The 20903-nt window shown below is 42.5% G+C and overlaps 1 protein-coding gene across 2 annotated transcripts in view; it reads left to right on the forward strand.

Annotated features, from left to right (window-relative positions):
• Window positions 1–20495, forward strand: part of MDN1 (midasin AAA ATPase 1) — a 168103-nt gene extending 147608 nt beyond the window's left edge. Inside the window, exons 85-102 of one of the 2 annotated variants that reach the window (XM_032339051.1) lie at window positions 528–669; window positions 2106–2278; window positions 3098–3247; window positions 3761–3905; window positions 5192–5514; window positions 5836–6000; window positions 6898–6999; window positions 7862–8063; window positions 9274–9438; window positions 10556–10716; window positions 11422–11511; window positions 12658–12773; window positions 13377–13551; window positions 14763–14836; window positions 14938–15052; window positions 16086–16149; window positions 18132–18274; window positions 19105–20495. In XM_032339051.1, the coding sequence (XP_032194942.1) occupies window positions 528–669; window positions 2106–2278; window positions 3098–3247; window positions 3761–3905; window positions 5192–5514; window positions 5836–6000; window positions 6898–6999; window positions 7862–8063; window positions 9274–9438; window positions 10556–10716; window positions 11422–11511; window positions 12658–12773; window positions 13377–13551; window positions 14763–14836; window positions 14938–15052; window positions 16086–16149; window positions 18132–18274; window positions 19105–19293 (2694 nt within the window). In that variant the 3' untranslated portion in view covers window positions 19294–20495. The remainder of the gene's footprint in view (window positions 1–527; window positions 670–2105; window positions 2279–3097; window positions 3248–3760; window positions 3906–5191; window positions 5515–5835; window positions 6001–6897; window positions 7000–7861; window positions 8064–9273; window positions 9439–10555; window positions 10717–11421; window positions 11512–12657; window positions 12774–13376; window positions 13552–14762; window positions 14837–14937; window positions 15053–16085; window positions 16150–18131; window positions 18275–19104) is intronic. The other variant, XM_032339052.1, reaches the window with a different exon arrangement.
• Window positions 20496–20903: the final 408 nt, after the last annotated feature.

The following is a 20903-nucleotide window of genomic DNA, read 5'->3' on the forward strand; positions in this document are numbered from 1 at the left end:
TAGGTTTTTATTTTTAAAATCCAACCGTAATAAGACAGTCATGAATCTTCTGCCCCAAATATCACCTAGAGTATATAGGAATATATAGTTTAAGGAAAGGTGAACAAAATTACATTCAGTTACTGTGTATGAGAGACCAAAGTGATAAAAATATTAAAGATGTGGACAATATAATAAGATTGAATTTTTTTGTCCTCCTTCTTAAGAATTCATTCCTTTTTTTAAAGAATGCATATTCTTTTAAATATGTGGGTTTTTTTTTTTAAAACAATTCACATGGAGAAACCTTTAACAAAATCCTATATTCTCTAATTCCAGTACAGTAAAACTGGAAATTACAGACATATTAAAGCAAACCAGAAATTATTGTGTGTGTGGTTATCCCTGTTGGTTCTCCTTTTTTCTCTCCCCAGAGATAACTTTATGCTGTTAATGTTGGCATTTAAATATTTATATTCTATTTAGAGTCGAATAAACATGAGTGAAGTTACAGTGTTTATTTTTTTCTATAATGCTTTTTGATATAGGCAGAAGATACATTTCAGAAAGGTCAAGAAAAGGATAAAGAGGATCCTGACTCAAAATCAGACATTAAGGGCGAGGATAATGCCATTGAGATGTCAGAAGACTTTGAAGGGAAAATGCATGATGGGGAGCTTGAAGAACAAGGTTTGCGATTATCTGTCCTTTAATTCTCGTTTGTAAGAAATATTTTATATAGGAAATTCCATGTTCCCAATAAGGAGCCTGTTATAATCTTCTGGAACAAGTCTATTACTCTTATAACTGCAGATGAAAACAGCAGCATATGCACGTTTCATCCCTGTGTCCACTGAGGCAGAAGTCTGTGGTCAGTTTTGGAGATTCTTCTGAGTGAACTGAGACGTTGACTGGTATTTTGGCTGCCTCATGTGCTCAATGCAGTTACTTCCCCTTCAGGGAAGCCCGAAAGAGCAAGGAGAGATATCCCTAGTAGAGCTTGGCTCTCAGCTCAAAAGTAAATTGGTCAGGGTAGTATCTTAAAAAAAACTTACCAAAATAGTAGACATTTGTTATAGGTGATTTGGAACAAGAGTACAGGTGTGAAATAGATAGCCCTTAGGCTTACCACCCAAACCACTTAATAAGTTTTAGTTTATTTTTTTCCATATCTTGCATACACATACACACACACACCCACACACATGCACGCACACACACACACACACCATAATAGTTTCATAGTCTGCTTTTTTAATCCTTTTCTTTAGAGAGGGAAAGAGAGAATCTTAAGCAAGCTCAATGCCCAGCATAGAACCTGATGCAGGGCTTGATCTCACAATCCTGAGATCATGATCTCAGCAAAATCAAGGGTTGGATGCTTAACCAGCTTAGCCACCCAGGCACCACTGTAGTCTGCTTTTTTCATTTAACCTATGAACATTCCCCTCTCATTACAAATTGTTTGAGAATGTGATTTCTTACGTGACATCATCACCTGTCATGTTTGTTCCATAATTGTTATTGCCCTAAATTTCTGTCTAGAGCTTAATTTGAGATATTCTGTGTTACTGTAAGCAAAGATCTTACAGAAATGAAAGTTGACTGTAGAGTAGAAAAGTACACATTTCCTAAGCGGAATAAGAATCTAATCTTTGACACAGCAGACACTGAGCAAAAACAATGGCAAGAAAATTCTGATTGAGTTAGCCACATGATGTTAAATGTTGGATAAAAGAGAATTGTATAGTGTGTTGGAGATGGGGAGGAACCTTGGAAATCCTATAGTTTAACTTTTTCATTTCACAGATAAGAAACCAAAACCCAGTGAAGTTACTGAGTCCCATAACGAATATTCCCCGCAGCACCAGAAGTAGATACCCTGACAGCTATCCTACCACCCTTCTGTTTGCTAATATCACACATTACAGACTTCTTTTTTCCTTCAAATCATTTGTAAAACACAGTAGGACTACTTCAGCAGATCTAAAGACATCTGCCTGTACATTGTAGAAACACAATCTCAGGTGGGGTATTTGCCGGGTAGTGGGTCCATGCCTCTTCGGCATCCACAGACCTCTCAGTTTGGGGATTTCCTTCACCAAGCTCAGTGCCTTCCCTTTCAGAAGATGATGGGAAATCAGACAGTGAGGGCGGAGACCTGGATAAACAGATGGGTGATCTGAATGGCGAGGAAGCTGACAAACTAGATGAGCGGCTTTGGGGTGATGAAGAGGAGGAGGAAGACGAGGAGGAAGAAGACAGTAAAACTGAAGAAACAGGACCAGGAATGGATGAGGTAATTAAAAGACTCCCCCCCGCCCCGCCCCGTCCTCTAGTCCCCAGGTTGAGACGAGGCATCCTTCCCACCAGCTACCACTCCCTGTAATTTACTGCTCTTCCTTTTCTGCCTTTGTTTTGCTTCTTTCTTTCATCCCTTTTTTCTCTTTTTTTCCTCTTCCATCTTTCGTACTTGATTGTATTCAGAGCCGGAAGAACGGTCTAATGTGGGCCTTCCCATGTGTTACAGAAAGGAAGTTAAGAAGACTCAGTGCAAATGCGCTGATTCTACTGTTGACCACTGAACTTCTCCAACTGTTTGCTTAGGAGACGTCCAGGGCTGGGTGGGACTCTGCAGCAGCACAGGGTGGCCCACCGTACTGTTTACACACTGGCCATCAGTGCTGCCATCTGGGCCAAGTCAGACTGCTCTCGACTCATGAAGGGTGTTGGCCCATGAAGGACACTCTGTCAGCTAGATACTACCATGGGATTGGCCCAACAGGCAGAAATTCTACATGCCTAAGAGCTACTTTAGGTAGAATCAACCTATGTGAAAGCAGTTTCTTTTTTTTTTTTTTTAAGATTTTATTTATTTATTTGACAGACAGAGATCACAAGTAGATGGAGAGGCAGGCAGAGAGAGAGAGAGAGAGAAAGGAGGAAGCAGGCTCCCTGCTGAGCAGAGAGCCCGATGTGGGACTCAATCCCAGGACCCTGAGATCATGACCTGAGCCGAAGGCAGCGGCTTAACCCACTGAGCCACCCAGAAGCCCCATGAAAGCAGTTTCTTGATTGAGAATAATGATTCTGTGTTTTTTCTTCCTTTGACATTTAGGAAGATTGTGGACTTGTTGCCAAAGATGACAACTTGGATGCTGGGAAGTCAAACAGAGAAAAAAACCAAGATAAGAAGGAAGAAAGGGAAGAATCAGAAGTTGCTGATGATGGACAAGGCCAGGACAAAATTAATGAACAAGTAGATGAGGTGATGAGGATTTGAAACCCATATTCCCCTGATTCTGGGCCAGGGCTGTTAATACCACACAGCTCCTGGGGAGAGTCAAGACATTTTTTCCTCTTCATTAGCTGTTTTCCCATTGCTTCATAAAAGAACATGTAACAAAGTCAGCAGGACATAAACTATCTAACTAGTTTGGTTGCGAGTGAGGTGGTTTTCATGCTGTTTGGGCTCATGCTGGAGTTTGGCTAAACTCTGTGATTCTTTTCCATATATCTCCTCATTACCTTTAGTTTCCTTTATGAAATTAAGTAACACAGTATCTCTTATTGGTGGAGATCCTGCACAGAAAGTGGAGTTTGAAATTCCAGCATGAAAATTCTGGAAGCATTAGTAAAATTCTAAAGTGGGGGGGAAATTTTAGAGAAGAGCCTTTGTATTCTTTTAGCATAACTGCTTAGAGCTAATTATATGCAAATGCTTCTTTTTAAAAATGGGTTTGTTTGTTTGTTTGTTTCCTGTTCTCTTCATTGTCCACAGAGGGAATATGATGAGAATGAGGTAGACCCTTACCATGGCAATCAGGAGAAACTGCCAGAACCTGAAGCCTTGGACCTTCCAGATGACATGAACCTAGACAGTGAAGATAAGAATGGCAGTGAGGACACAGACCATGAAGAAGGAGGTGTGTCTTTCAAAACCTAAGAGACCAGTTGGAATTCACTGAAAATGAGCAGTAATCAATTTCTTCATGCCATATCATGGCCAGGTTATAAATCATGTCTGGTCAACTCAATTCCAGTTTGAGAAAATTGTTTGCTTTGTCTCTGTAGTGTTTCTTACCTGAGTTAGGCTTAAAGGGTAAGCTGAGTAGAATTAACGTAAACCAACAGGTTTTTGCCAGTAATGGCCTCTCCTGTCCTCTATTTTAGCAGTATGGTACTTAGGGTGGTGCTTCCTCCCACAAAGCTTCGTTTCCCCACAGCCATCTCGATGCCCCGTCTCGTGGGTTGATGTGAACACTGCAGTCTGGGTATATGTAGGCCTCTTATGGAGTCTAGTTTTAGCTTTCTTAGGGAAATGATTGTTTCAGTATTGATTGCTATGCTTGTGTTGTGTATTTAGTTTGAAATATGAAGCCATTGTTAAGATGAATGAAATTGAATAATCAAGAGAAATCACATGGCGCTTGATAGTAATCTGTCACCCACTGTTCCGTTTGGGTGACTTCCCTAGGGAGAGCTCTCTGGTATTGGAAACATTGTAGAGAAAACACCCACTTGGGCGGGGTGCCCAACATGGGGCTCCATCCCAGGATCCTGGGATCATGACCCGAGCCATAGGCAGACGCTTAACGAACCGAGCCACTCAGGGGCCCCTAGGAGTGTTCTTTTAATAAATAAAACTTTTCCAGATAGGATTTTTCCATTAAATATATGTCGTATTTTCTGTGTATGATAAAGAAGGATGTCTATCAATGTTTCCCAAGGATAATATCATTTCCTGTCTTTGGTCTAAAATATTCCTATATTGTTGTGCTGGCTTTTAGGATTTTTTAGGGGATTACTTGGAATTTTTTAGTGATATGCACCATCCAGACAATTGCATATACATTACAGTTTAGAGCAGGGGTGGGCATACTTTTTCTGTAAAGGTCAGATAAATACATCATAATTTATAGGCCATAAGCTACGACAGGAATTGCAAAAACTCCATTCTGCTTTTGTAGTAGTGTGAAAGCAGCCTAGGCAATACAGGGTGGGTGGGCTAAACATATATATAGGTAAGCAAATAGATGTGACTGTATTCCAGTAAAACTTTATTTACAGAGGCATGTCAGCCAGATTTGGCCTTGGGGGGGCCATAGTGTCCCAATTCCTGGTTCAAGACTAATAACAGAACTTGTATAACTCGATCCCATGTTAAATCCCGTTGAATTCTGTGTTTCTCCTTTTTATTGTATCTATCTAGAAGAAAATCCTTTGGAAATTGAAGAAAAGCCAATGGATACCGAAGAAATAGGTCATGAAGCTGAGGAAGTAAAGGAAGAGATCGAGGCTGACCACAGTGAAGGTCAGGGTCAACATGAGCCTGAGGAAGACCCCAGTGAAGAGGAGAAGCAAGAGGGGGAGGAAGAGATGGACACAGGAGCTGAAGACCAAGACAAAGATACTGCTGAACATCCTGAAGAAAACTCGGAGGATGGGCGGCAGTCTCTGGAGGACGAGGACAAGGAAGCCAATGAGGGCAGCGCAGAGGATGGCATTCCTGTGGATCAAGGTCTCCAGCCCCAGGTATTGTGGAGTGTGTGGTTTGTCTGACGTTAACAGGGGGAGGAGGAGAGGTTAGTTACTTCGTTCCGATCAGACTCTTTTAGGATACTTCTCTAGCACCAGGTGGCGCTGCTGAGCAGCACGAAGTTTCTGTTAATCCCTTTCTGCCTGACACCCTCCCTGCAGACACTCCCTGCGGCGGTGAGCAAGCCGGGAATGAGGTAGACCCTTACCATGGCAATCAGGAGAAACTGCCAGGACCCTCCCCGCCACCTCCGCCCACCCCGCTGCCTTATATTCTTCCCTCAGAGCATTTTAATGTGGTGTTTGCTTACCCTGCAGGAAGAAGAAGAAGGCGGGGAGAACTCTGACCCAGAGGAGCAGTTGCCAGAGGCCATGGAGAGGAAGGAGCATGACTCCTGCGGGCAGACTGGGTTGGAGAGTGTGCAGAGCGCACAGGCTGTCGAGCTGGCTGGGGCCGCGCCCGAGAAGGAGCAGGGAAAGGAGGTGATAGTCCCTCGCTGCCTCCGCCGGCTGCCTCTGGGAGGGTCTCTTTTCCCTGGGTGACATCTCCATTTAGTTAGCAGTCGACATCTAAAAAGATCTTCCATTCCCTGGGAAAATGATCGGATACCTACTTTTTTTTTTTTTTTAAGATTTTATTTATTTACTTGACAAAGAGAGATCACAAGTAGGCAGAGAGGCAGGCAGAGAGAGAGAGGAGGAAGCAGGCCCACCGCTGAGCAGAGAGCTGGATGCGGAACTCGATCCCAGGACCCTGAGATCATGACCTGAGCCGAAGGCAGCGGCCCAACCCACCGAGCCACCCAGGCGCCCGGATGCCTACTTTTATTTGCCTCTCAGAACAAACCCTAGAATGTTGGCTCTACGCTGTACTTAAGTATTGTGCTTAAAGAGAAGAAACTGTTAGACTGGTAGTTCTTCATGGGAGAATCAGGTTCATGTTAATTTTTAGAAAGCTCCCAAGTAAAGATAGGTTGAATTTAGACTTGTAGAGCCAGTACTTTGCTTCTGTTAGTAGTTCCCTTTTCCTTGATGCGCACCAGGTTCTAAAGGTTTTTTTCGCTGTTGTTTTTAAAGAGAGGGCCAGAGAGTGACAGAATGAGCATGGGGGAGGAGTAGAGGGGGAGAGAATCTTTTTTTTTTTTTTTTTGTATTTTATTTACTTATTTATTTATTTGTCAGAACACAAGCAGGGGAAGTGGCAAACAGAGGGAGAAGCAGGCTCCCCGCTGAGCAGGGGCCTCATGGAGGACTCAATCTCAGGATGCTGGGATCACGACTTGAGCCAAAGGCAGATGCTCAACTGACTAATCCAGTGCAGTAACCAGGTGCTCATACCGCATCTTCCACCCTCATTCTCTTGTGGCTTGCATTTCCTAGGAACACGGGAGTGGAGCTGCGGACGCAAACCAGGCAGAAGGCCATGAATCCAACTTCATTGCCCGGCTGGCTTCCCAGAAACAGACCAAGAAAAACACACAGGTCTCTATCCCTCTTCAAGCTGTGTGGTTTTAAAAAAGCCAGGCTCCGAAGCTTTGCTGTCTCCCCCAATGTGATGGTGGCCACAGCAAGCAGATCAGGACCCTGGGCTTCTTCCCTGTGGGGGAGTGTACACACACACACGCACACACCCCTCTCCTCCCTATTCCTGCTGTGCAGCCTAAGAGCCACGTGTTGGCTGCTGTTGCCCAGTACTAGCCAGTCTTTTTTCCATTGTCCTTACTCTCTTGTGTTTTAAAAATAAGGCTTTTAAAATATTTATTTATTTATTTATTGCAAGCACAATTGTGAGTAGGGGGAGCGGCAGAGGGAGATAAATCCCTAGTGGACTCTATGCCCAGCACAGAGCATGACACAGAGGCTCTATCTCATGACCCATGAGATCATAACCTGAACCAAAAATCAAGAGTCAGATGCTCAACCAACTGAGCCACCCAGGTGCCCCTAAAAATTAGGGTTTTTTTGAGTGAGGTATAATTCATGAACATGAAATGAAGTTCCTATATAAAAAGCAATCCCCTAAAAAGCTTCCATCTTATTCCTGTCCTCAAGCCACTTAAGAGAAGGTTGGTGCAACTAGTTTTGTCTTGTTTTACATGTATTTTTGCATATGTAGCTTATGTATGGATGTGTGTTTCTTCCTTGCCTTTCAGAAATAAAGTATATCATACAGATCAGTCTGTATTTGTGTATAGAGATCTGCCCATTCTTTTTTTAATAGCTGCACTGAATTCTGTTTCTCTGTGGTTGTACCTCATTTACTAAACCTGCCCCCTGTGGATGGACGTTAGTCATTTTGCCATTATAGACAAAGCTCTAATGAATTTCCACCTATTTCCCACAGAGTTTCAAGAGGAAACCTGGACAGGCCGACAACGAGCGCTCTGTGGGTGATCACAGTGAGCATGTCCATAAGCGACTTAGGACTGTGAATATGGAGAGCCACAGTGAGCAGGGGCCAGCCCAGCCCCAGGCCCAGCTGGAGGACGCAGATGCATTTGAGCACATTAAAGACGGCAGTGACCCTTACGATGCACAGACGTACGGTATGGTTCAGGGAAGGCTTCTGCTTGCTCACTCAGCTCTCTGTGAGAGTTTCAGCTATTATGACCGTATGCCCAGCAGATAAAGAAATTCATCTTAGGAATGGATAATGGCTTTTTTGGAACTATTTTCTCTCTAAGAAGAATTATGCAGGAATGCAATTTGGTTTTGGTATAAAAAGGTATCTGTGGCCAAGTAAAAGTGTTCAGGGTTTTGGGGTCTGGTGTAAGTCTTACATATCCTTGCTAACAATTTGCCACATCCAAACCTAGTGCTAATCTCGTGGTTTCTGAGTATTGGGCATTCCTTCATGGTCACTGTGAGGTCATTCCCTGCAATGGCAAGAGCTGTGAACTAGAAATGTTTGTGTTCTCTTAAGTGAAAAGAGAAAAACTTCACGTACAAAGAGGAGTGGTCAGTCATTACCCAGTCTCTCTTTCTGTTCTCTTGGTGACTTTTTAATATTTTATTCCTAATGTGTAAACTGGTGTCAATATATCTATGTTATATCTATCATTGTTTCATATATATATATAGATATATTGGTGTTAATATATCTTGTTATATCTATGAGCATTGTTTCAGAGATGATTGTTCTATCATGAATTATTTTCTCCCTGTCTTCACTTTTTAGAAAAACAATACAGTAATAATAATTGCTACCATGAATTGAGCTCTTGCTTTGTACCAAATACAATTCCAACTATTTGCTAAATGATCATGAAATTTTTCCAATAATCTTACGAGTTACAATATTTCCATCTTATAGATGAGCATACTGAGGCCAAACAAGTTTAAGAACTTGTCCAGGATCACAGAGCTCATCCTCAACATTGGTTTTTCTGTATCCTCTGTTACACTCTTAATCATTATAGGTTCTCTACTCATAACTTGGTAATGTAGGATAATTCTGTTAGCTGCTCTGAGTCAGGTGTCCAGCCTGTTTTTTCTGCTTCAGTTTCTTGTAAGAGCAGTAAAAACCTAGCTAAGCATCTTCTTTTTGTGGTAGAGAATAGGCAGTTACATCAGTAGGTCAGGAGGGCATCCAAGGCATAGAGAAGCCAAGCACTGTGTTCATGCCTCATAGCTGGTCAGCGGAGAACCAGCAGGAATAAGGTCTTGGGAGCTTAAAATGACAGACTATACCCACTCTTGATTACTTTGTTCTGCAAAGACCTAGGCTCTCTATGTGTTTGTGTGTGTTACTGGCAGATGTGGCCAGCAAGGAGCAGCAACAGTCTGCAAAAGATTCCAGGGGGGACCAGGAAGAGGAGATAGAGGATACCTTCTTGGACGCGGAGGAGGAGGAGCTCCGCACAGCAGATGTGGAACAGCTGAAGCCAGAGGAGGTTAAGTCAGGGACCACGGCAAGCCCTGGTGAGTACTACAGTGAAGAAATCCCTCCCAAGCTGACTTAGAAAAGTCACTTCTTATGCAGTGTGGTCTGATCTGGTTTGTTCTTTCGCCATCCAAACCCATGGCATAGGTATTCATTTGCCTATGATAATTCCACTATAGTTCACTTGGGAGTCAAAAGGTGGAGGAGTGGCGTTGGAGACACTGTCCTTCAAGGAGACCTCAGAAACCTGAGATTCCGGCAAAAGGCCATCAGTCTTCTTTGAATATGCAGAAAACAAAATAGTACACTTACTTCTTTATGACCAGAAGATACACTCTTGATTATTAAAGAAGGGTTTTCAATTATGTGAAAATATGGAATATATTAGCATAAAATGCAATAAAAATATTTAAAGAAGAAGAAGGGGGAAAATGCATGTGAAAAAATAACGAAACGTCTTACATACAGTTCCATTTCATCGTTGACCAAGTGCTATTACTAGGCAGTTTATTTAAAAATAAATAAATAAAGGACATGCTTTTAACACCTTAAAAAAACAACTTTACCAGCAGTGGAATAAAAGCAAATTCAAAAGAACTTGCCCAATTCAAAAGCCCTTTTTCCTGCTTTATTCTTCTTCTCTTAGGTTTTAGAATTGTCGACTGCCCAACCATTATATGGCGGTGGGAATGGCATAGCTCTGATGAAAATTAAGAATCCAGACTTCGCCTCTTCCTCTCCTTATATTATAGGTTGAGGCAAATTATTCATATTTTCCTTGCCTCAGTGTTCTCATTTATAGAATGGAACTATGACTTTATTTTAGTTTTTGTTTTTATCAAAGTTCTGTATGCACGTACTTCAAAGAATCACACAGTCCTACAAGGCTTATCGGGGTAAATGGGAATCTCCCCTATTTCCCTTTATTGCAGAACAGCTGCCTTCAACATCGCGGTGGGGAGGAGGGGCGGTTAGGGGAGTCAGAATTGGAAGTGACTGACCCAAAGGAAAGCAACATGTGGAACCCGTATGTAGAAATTTGGTGGATAGTGGAGGAGTAAGGTTTGAGTAATTGTTAGGATAGGCAGGCAATTGTGAAGGCTCATCTCCGTGTAGTTTTATGGTAAGTACAACTCTGTCCTTGTGTACAAATAGGTTTTGATGAGATGGAGGTGGAGACCCAAGCTGTTAAAACGGAAGACCAAGATCCCAGGACCAACCTATCCCATGAGGAGACGGAGAAGGAGAAAGCAGAGAGAAGCCGAGATTCAACCATTCACACAGCCCATCAGTTCCTCATGGACACAGTTTTTCAGGTATGAAAATTTTCACAAATTACTGCTTTAACAAGTTAATAAAATGTAGTTATAAACTGCTTTTAAATTTTTGTTTTTAGAACTTCATGATATATCTGGTTGTTTAGAGGTCTCTTCCCTTATCAAAGTCTTTAGGAAAACTGTCAGTATGACCTGTTTTCTCTAAACAGGTAACACTGTTCCAGTAGTTCATCCCAGGGTCGTAGTGGGTGGTCTGTCCTGACCTGACCGTGATGGTGGGCTTGTCCTCCAGCCTCAGGCTCTCAGATTTACTCTTCTCATGTCCAGCATCCTTGTGTGAGAAGCGTGTAGGGACAGTTCACAGTTTATGCTGATGGAAGGAGCAAGGCTCTTTGGCTTAATGCCTACATTTTAAGAAGAGCAGACTTAATGGCGCTTTCCCTAATCGTTTGACTTAATAGAGTCTTGATTAATCAAAGAACACTTTGATATTAATACCTTTGTGGGTTTTTTGTTTTGATTTTGCTGGATGGATTTCTTCTAAATGGTAAATTTCCTTTATCTTATGTCTACAAAATGGGGAGCAGTTGTCTGGCATCTTCTCATTGTGCCATTAAATTGCTTAAGCTTTGTGTCTCAGGGGTATGTATTTGTAATTCATACTGCTCAGAAGAAGGCAGCCAGTGGCAATGAGTTGGTGATTTCAACCTAGTCTGCCTCTTATCTGTGGCTTTTTCTCCTTAGCCCTTTTTAAAAGACATCAGTGAGCTAAGACAGGAGCTGGAGAGACAGCTGGAAATGTGGCAGCCGCAAGAATCTGAAAACCCAGAAGAAGTAAGTCACTGGTTTTTTCTAAATCTTTTTTTTTTTTTTTTTTAAGATTTTATTTATTTATTTGACAGAGAGAGATCACAAGTAGGCATAGAGGCAGGCAGAGAGAGAGAGAGGAGGAAACAGGCTCCCTGCCGAGCAGAGAGCCCGATGTGGGACTCGATCCCAGGACCCTGAGATCATGACCTGAGCCGAAGGCAGCGGCTTAACCCACTGAGCCACCCAGGCGCCCAAGTCACTGGTTTTTTCACAAGATAATCTTGTTTTTTTCTGTTTGTTTTGTTTATTTGTTTTGTTTAAAGATATAGCAAGCTTAACAGGTTCTTAGCACCACTTACCTTTGTACAAGGGACCGAGTGTATGGAGCCTACATCCATCCACTGCTTTCTGCCTACTTTCCCACTCAGCATGTAGCTTAATTAAAACAGAAAAGCTGATGTATTTATTTCCTTGAGTTCCTGTTGCTCACTCTATAATGGATAGAACAGATAGGACAGTGATTGAAAAATGGCACAAAATAGGTCTTCCTCAGAGTAGGCCACCTGAACTATTGCTGGCTGACCTAATATGCCAGCACAGATTAACCAGAAGCTTCATTTTTAATTAGAACTTCATTAAGGACTTTGCATCCTCAATTTACTGTCTATATACATGCTAGTCCCTGCTGTCATCATTCCTACTGCAGACCTGTATGCGGGCTCTGCCATAGTTGGAGCGTTGTGTCTAGGGTAGAAGCACACTGTTGAGAGATTTGCACTCATCACTCTTGCTTTTGAAACATAACCGTGAGAGCCACAGTTCCGAGGCTGGATCTGCTGCCACCATCATTACCCGTCTACAGTGCCCCACTCACACGAAGTGCCTTTGTAGATGGTGAGAGTAAACTGTTGAGATGGCTATAAATTCCATTATTTTCTGCCTTTTTCATCCTTTCTCATTTGGAACCAAGGGTTGTGGTTTCGGTGGAAGAGGGGACGTTTTTAAGGACGTGAACTAGCTGGCAGCTTGCTAAGAGCAGCTCTCAAGTTAGCTTCTGTTGATGAGGTTCATGCAGGTCATTTTCTGCCGCTCTGCCTCAAGCCTCGTCTTGCCCTCATGACTTTGGCTGGCTCCGATGTTCTCTGGGTAACTTACTCGTTGTTGTCACAGGAGAAGGCTGCCGCTGAGATGTGGCAGAGTTACTCGGCCTTAACTGCACCGCTTTCGCAACAGTTGTGTGAGCAGCTTCGTCTCATATTAGAGCCGACCCAGGCAGCCAAGCTCAAGTAAGTCTTCAACCCTGGCCTCACTCACAGTGCCCTGAAAAGATGGCAGTGTCAACCTTTCTATTGAGCTCAACCCCTAGTCACTTAAAGTGCTGGCTTACGATGGCTGTTTGTGCTGCCCAGGCACCGGTATGTCATTGTGTACCCTGTTTCATATTATCGCTAAACACTGAAGTGTCTTTGAAGTTTGGTTTGAATGCAGTTCCTTTGATCCATTAACATCTGATGGGAAAATTGGCTGAGCCTTTGGGTGGCTATATGGGCTTGCTGCATGTGTCACTCACTGGATCTTTTAAAAGATTTTTCCAAACTCAGTTTCTGAACAGAAAAGAGTCCAAGACTTAATAAGTACAAACATATTTTTCTAAATTTTAAAATGTGTCTTAGCTTTCCTGAAAGAACCTAATTACTATTACCTACATACCCAGTTTTCCTGGCTGCCCTCAGCTCTCAATGGACAAGGAACGCTTGCGTGTGCCAGGTTATGGTTATTTGGTATTATTGGTTATAAAGTATTACAGTGTAATTGTATTTTTTAAAAAAAGTTATCAGAGGATGAGCAGCTGCTAACCAATCTTGGTCCCATTTGGGTAAATTTAATAGAGGAGACTATCGAACCGGGAAGCGACTGAACATGCGGAAGGTCATTCCATACATCGCTAGTCAGTTTCGGAAAGACAAGATTTGGCTTCGAAGGACCAAACCCAGTAAACGCCAGTATCAGATTTGTTTGGCCATTGATGACTCTTCTAGCATGGTAGACAACCATACCAAACAGGTAAGGAACCCCAGAGCTGGTTTAATGAGTAATTGACAGCAAGCCATGCTCCCTGGCCACCCAGAAGTTTTAAATATGTCTGGCCGAAAGCACTTTGAAAATACCAATTACCTATCTGAGAATTTGGTACCGTGCTTGAGAAGACCTAAAATTTTTAAAAGAAGTCAAAAGGGCGGTTTCAGAATGTCTCAAATAATTTGGTCCCTTACTGTTGGAGGCCTCTTAAGTTGTGTTGTTTTTTAGCCTTGCTGTGTTCCTGTCTAGCTCCAGAAGAATAATTCTGACCATGTTTATTTTCCACAAAATGCAGTGTACTATTAAACTATTTTTTATGACCTTGCACAACATAATATCTGAATATCATTTTTAAAGAGTTCAGCGTACATCTCTTTAAGTCTGAAATTATCTGGAGTTAGTGCTCTGTGAGTATTCATAAGATTTAAGACCCTGAATGGAATTACTTAGGCTACCACCGTATGGCCACTGAAAAGGGGTGTTTTTTGCTGTGATGCTATTACCTAGTGTGAACCAGTGAGCAACCTACATCTCTAGCAACCTATGCTCTGTAGAGAAAGAGTGTGACCTGTGAACCCAGGTTAGGTCCAAGTTCCTCACTTTTTACCTCATGACATTTGATCAGTTTATTTCCTTCTTATGTGTCAGTTTCATCTTATGAAAAATGAGAATTGTAACAGAACCTCATACAGAGTTGTGAAAATTAAATGAAGTATGTACTTAGCACTTGATATGTTTGACTAAGTGTTAGTTGCTACAAGTATCATTATCTTTTTAATGAAATTTAAATTCTAAAACTCTGCTGTCATTTATGTATGGGTTAAAGTACATTGGTTTTTAAAATCTTTTACCAATAGAGATTACTTCTTATGTAGTGCCCCCACCCTGGGGAAATTGCTAAAAATTTTATGGACCTAACCTCTTAGGACCACATTTATTAGATGATGTCTAGAGCAGACCTTCACTACTAGCGTAATGGATTCTGGGTTTAGGATTTGTGCTATTAGCCCCAGTCTGTGGCTACTTGCCCTTAACTTAACAGTGGCCTCTGGGTTGATCGTGAATAGCCATGTTGATGTTCCCTGTGGGCCAGACAAAAATACTATTTTCTGTGGGACTCTTGGGATAAAAAAGGTTGAGAGGCACTAGAAGATATTCTGATTCTGTCAGCCTAAGCTTAACTCTCTATTTCATAGCTGGCATTTGAATCTTTGGCTGTGATTGGAAACGCTCTAACCCTCCTGGAAGTGGGTCAGATTGCTGTGTGCAGGTAAGTGTGCCTTCTAATCCCAGTGGGAAAATCTACCTCCTTTTGGTATGTTGGTCATTCCAAAAAATAATTCCCATTGTATTTGGCTTTTCTCTCTGTAGTTTTGGAGAGTCTGTAAAGCTGTTACATCCATTCCATGAACAGTTCAGTGATTCTTCAGGGTCCCAGATTCTGCGACTCTGCAAATTCCAACAAAAGAAAACCAAGATTGCTCAGGTATGCTGACGACATCAGTGTCCTCTGCACAGGCATTCTTAAGTGTGGGAAGAGACATAATTTTTATTTTTTAGTTAAAAAAAATTTTTTTTTAAGGTTTTATTCATTTCTGTGAGAATGATAGCACAAGTTGGGGGAATGGGGAGAGGGAGAGGGAGAAGCAGATTTCCCGCTGAGCAGAGAGCCTAATTCGGGACTCGATCGGAGGACCTGGAGATCATGACTTAAGCCGAAGACATATGCTTAACTGACTGACTGAGCCACCCAGGTGCCTTAGAGACATAATTTTTAGCACTCTCTCCTCCCCAGTATGATTTTAGAACAGGTAAAATTTCCAGTGGAGAACAGTTCTAAACGTTAGCCTAAGCACCACTGGAATAGAAACTTCCTTGGCAACTTATTAGCAAACAGGTGTGACTTCTTTTTCTCAGTTACTCAAAGATTGACATTGTGTCACTAATTTTTTTGGCTCCCTAGTTTTTGAGAGGTTTAGAACTTTGGCAAAAATAAACCATCTTCCCATGCCCTTAATTGGGCCAATTTCTCTCTCCTATTTAATTTAGCCTAAAGAAAAAAGATATAAAAAATAGCCAGTGACTTACTCAGTTCAAAACACAGCATTGGATGATAATTCTGTCCTCTCCATGTCTGCCCTGATTTAGCCTACTTTCTTTATGTTGCACTAGACATTAGTTATTTTCTTCTGAAAGGAGACAGCTGTTTCAGTAGTGATGTCTTATCTTTACCCCCCCGGGGGAAGTATCTTTTCCTCGGGGGTGTGTTATAGAACACTAGTGGTGTGTATGCCAGAGATGCAGGTCTGTGCTGAGAGCTCCAGAACCCAAGGATAGATGCCAGCAGTGCAAGGATCGTCTGTTCCTAGTACAGGTGGCTGGAAGGGGCCTTGTCATTGCCTCTAGATCTAAAAGGTTACTTGATCATAACTTAAGAGTTAGGAGGAATTTCAGTCTCGGTGACAATGGGAAGAGAGTTTCAGTGGTTTAATAACAGCCCATCTCTGGTTCTGCTTTAGTTTCTCGAGGCCGTAGCCAGCATGTTTGCAGCTGCTCAGCAGCCCTCACAGAACGCCGGTCCAGGTGAGCTGCGGTTCTTCGTCTTTACCAACACAGTGCCTTTCTTTTGCGTGTATTCACAAGCTGCTTGCTCCCTCGCCCTGTACCCATGACCATCTCTTAGAGTGTATGCTCTCGAGGAGAAGGTAAGCAGGAGCTGGAGAGGTGTGAGGCATTCGTGTAATTTTGTACTCAACCATTTATCCATCCAGAAATTTTTATTGAACCCCCTACCCAAGAGGCTTATAACCAATAGAGGAATAGATATGAATTAATTATAGTTGACCCTTGAACAATGTGGGGGGCGCCAGTTAGGAGCACCAACCCCCTGCACAGTGGAAAACCCATATATAACTTTTGACCCCTCAAAAACTTAGCTACTAAGAGCCTACTGTTGACCAGAAGCCTTTATTGATAACATACAAAGTTAATTAGCAATTGTGCATATTATATGTATTTTATACTGTAGTTTTTATAAAGATTTTATTTATCCATTTGAGAGAGAGTGAGCGAAGAATGGGGAGGAGCAGAGGGAGAGAGAGAAGCAGACTCTCTGCTGAGCAGGAAGCCCAATGCGGGGCTCGATCCCAGGACTGGGAAATCATGACCTGAGCTAAAGGCAGGTGCTTAGCCGACTGAGCCACCCAGGCGCCCTAATACTGTATTCTTACGATAAAGTAAGCTAGAGAAAAATGTTAAGGAAATCATAGGGAAGAGAAAATATATATGTAGTACCTACCGTAAGAACCTGCATGTAAGTGGGCCTGCCCTCACAGTATAGATCTGTGTTGTTCAAGGGTTAACTGTTCGTTGTGAACTGGTATATATATACTTAGTAGAGTTCAGAGTTGTGAAGGTGGAGCAAGGCGTATGGAATTTAGTATAAAGAACATTCTGTAATATTTTACTGACAGAAGCAGAGGAGGACATAATGCAGAAACCAGCTAATCCAGCAGTGATTGTCTTAGGGCTTGGAATACCCCAATTCTTCTTCAACTTGTTCTGAAATCTCTCAATCGTGATTATATCATGGAGAACCTTCTCGTGTAAAGCAAGTCTCTAACACCTCTCGACACCTTCTGAACTTCCTTGACAGAGAAAGACTGCCTGCTCTCAAGCATTATTGTCTTTCATTGGAAACAGCTTTTTCTTTTCTTTTTTTTTTTTAAGAGTGAAAACTTTTTTTTTTTTTTTTTTTAAGATTTTATTTATTTGAGAGAGAACACAAGCAGGGGAAGGAGCAGAGGGAGGGGCGGGGAAGCAGACTTCATTCTGAGTAGGGAGCCTGATTCGGGGCTTGATCACAGGACTCCAGGGTCATGACTTGAGCCGAAAGCAGATGCTTAATTGACTGAGTCACCCAGGCTCCCCAAAGAGTTAAAATTTTTTTAAGTGCTTTTATTCGTGATTTATTTTAATGGCCCCCTCCATTTAAGTTTTCATTTAAATGGGTCAAGAAGAGAAAAATATACAAATTAGTTACAAGAAATTTGAAAGACCATTTCCAGGTTCCTGATTTGGGCACTTTCATCTACTGGCCTACTCAGTACTTTTGAGGTGTTGCAAGAGGCAGAGGGAGAGAGCGTCTTAAGCAGGCTCCACATCAAGCACAGAGCCAAACATGGGGCTCAGTCTCACGAACCCCAGATGATAATCTTAGCTGAAGAGTTGGATGCCTCATCGACTGAGCCTCTCAGGCACCCCTACTTTATAACCATAAATATGTTTTAATTCTCCTATGTTGCTATACAATGAAATTGACCTAATGTGACAGAGACATGGTTTTTTGGCTGAAGCTGCATAGGTCTTTTGCAGCCTTATGTCTGAATGGGGCATCTGAAGTAATGTCCCTTTTGCCTATGTCCAGGATTCATCAGTTTCAGACATCTGTTTGGTTAATAGTACAGAGAAAGCCTACACTAGCATGTCTTCAAGTCTGTTTGAGTTGTTAAAAGTGCAATTTTTGTTTTCTTCCCTTTTTCCTTTCCTGCTATGTTCTACTCTAGAAACCGCACAGCTCCTCCTGGTGGTCTCTGATGGACGTGGCCTTTTCCTCGAAGGCAAGGACAGAGTCTTAGCGGCAGTCCAGGCCGCCCGGAATGCTAACATCTTTGTCATTTTTGTTGTACTGGACAATCCCAGTTCCCGGGTGAGTGACCACTAAAAGTTGCTTTATCTGGGGACAAAGTGAGGATTCCCTTCAACCTGTTCTATCTGAAATCTGTCATAGCTCCTACTGATGTTCTGTCATATGATATTAGTTTTTTGTGAATAACCCAGTGAGGGCGGGGGTCATTATTCCCACTTCCAGTGAAGGCCAGAAACACAGACTATAGGTAACGAGTAGGAAAACCAGAATTCACACAGATTCCAGAGACCACCCTCCTAACCACTTGCTATGCCAACTCCTCCTCTTGTGTCATCTTTGCCCTCCGCAGAGTGTCCTTGCAGGCAGCCTTGCAGCCTTGATAACGTTCTTGCCCACTTGAAACTGTAGACCAGCCCATTCCTGTTCCTTGGATCCCAGCAGTGCCCTTCTCAGAGCAGGATGCAGCGGGGCTCAGTGAAAGATGATCACAGGGCAGTTCTGTTCCAGGGACAGCACTGTCTCTGCAAGCCACATTAGGGCCAGGATAACAAGTGGGAAGACTTACCGTGAATCACTCCAAATAGTAAATGAGATAATACCCTTATAGGAAAATTGGATTTTCTTTTCTGCCCTTTACCCTCCCTTTCAGTGTTACTTCTCCTGGAAAAGGTGCGCAGAAAGGGATCTGCCTCCTCAATAGTTCTAAAAGTTGTTTCTTAATAATCAAACATAATTTTTTTTAAAAAAGTAAAAAATAAAAATAAAAAGCTAGGCAATAAAAGCTTTAGCAGACTTGATATAGGAGACCTAAAGATCATTAGTGAAAGAGATCAGGGAAGAACTAGTTAAGGATACCGTTTTATTAATTTCAAAATGTTTTCTGTTGACAGGATTCTATCTTGGACATTAAAGTGCCAATATTTAAAGGACCCGGAGAGATGCCCGAAATCCGATCCTACATGGAAGAGTTCCCATTCCCCTTCTATATCATTCTTCGTGATGTGAATGCGCTCCCTGAGACGCTCAGCGATGCTCTGAGGCAGTGGTTTGAGTTGGTGGCAGCCTCCGACCACCCATAGAGAAGGAACACAATCTAAAATGAGACTAAACCATGGTCAGACTGCGGCGCCTTTGGCCAGGTGCTCCCTCTTTTGGACAAGTGCTTCTGAACTCGCAGCTCTAAAATACGCTTTTTATCTTAAATCTGTCTGATTTATAAAAATTCACCTAATAATGACAAAGTTTGAGTACAATCTACATTTTGTTTTACACTGTGCTTTCTGAGCTAGAGAGAGCCTGGGCCATCTGCATTGCCTGGGCTCCAGCTGTCACAGTGAAGGAACTTCAGTGGTTGTGTCTGGTCTTGGAAGGCCCAGCCTAAGAGGAGGCCTAGGCCCAGCTACTTTTGCTCCTCACAGGACCCCTGAACACCTACCTGGAGAAGCTGCTAGGAGAATGGGACAATTCCAGTCCTTTGGACAAAGGACTAAAGGCAGCTGCCCTTTTGACCCTGCTCTAAGGCTCCACCTTCAAGCCCACAGTGTGTATTCATGTGCTGCCAAAAGACACTGAGCGGCCCCTTTCTAGAGTCCTGAGGGTGTGTGTTTTCTCACTGCATTTCATGTGACAGGAACTGCCTTCTCTTTGAGGGTAGGAACGTTGGGGTGTATGTGTTCTTACTGGATGGTATAAAAATGAAGTGGCTTTTCTGTTGTCCTTCACGTTTGCTGCTTCGGGAGACTATGCAATGATGGAAAGCTGATTGTCCCTTAGGTATCTCATTCTCTCTGTGCCACAGTCCCTGTTATTGTATTTATTTCTTTATTTTATTTTTTCCGTAGCAATTAAGGGGAAGAATCATTCCTCCACTGCTTTTAAACTGGACTGAGCCAGCCCCATTCTGGAAAAGAAATGCTGTATTTAGAAAAACTAAGCAGCTACATTTCTTTTCCCCAGTCATAATACATCAATGGTTTTTAGACGGTTTTTACTTGGTCAGAAAGCACTGCTTGAATACTTGAAATTATGTGCTGTGTTCTATTTAAGTTGTTGGAATGTTCTTTTGTAGACAACATGCCCTGATATAATTGTCTATCTCCACATTTGTTTTCAAGTTACACTGTGAAGTTTACCACACTTTGAGGTGGTCATCAAAGACAAATTGCTTGTTGTTTAACCAAGTGTCCTAAAGCATGTACCTGAAGTTATATCATTTTTTATTCTAAAAAGCTATGCAGCTTATATTCTGAAGATTATTAAATATATACCACTGTTGATATAACTTGTGACCCTTCTGAATGGGAACATGACAGGTGTGTAAAAGGTACGCTAGGGGACGATCTTGCCTGCTCCATCAGTCGGCTGTCCCTGGCTTACGCTGGGCTGCCCTGGCCCCCACAAGGTCCATGGCTTACTGCCACAAGGGTCTCTCATTTGTGTCTCATGTCCACAGTGGCTGAGCGGCCACGTGCTGGCCTCGTGGCAGAGGAGAAGGTAAGTTGGTGAAAAACACACTGGCTTGCGAAGATGTTGCTCCAGATGACATGTTTGTTCCACACATTTCATTGGCCGTAGCCCTCTGTGATGGGTCAGGTAGGGAAAGATACCACCATTCTGACCAGGATGTGGTGTACCACATCTACCTTGTGGTAGGTAAGCTGGAGCTTCCCAGCGGGTACCCAAGAGTATT

This window comes from Mustela erminea, chromosome 4 (genome assembly GCF_009829155.1).
Source record: "Mustela erminea isolate mMusErm1 chromosome 4, mMusErm1.Pri, whole genome shotgun sequence".
In the NCBI taxonomy this organism is placed as follows: Eukaryota; Metazoa; Chordata; class Mammalia; order Carnivora; family Mustelidae; genus Mustela; species Mustela erminea.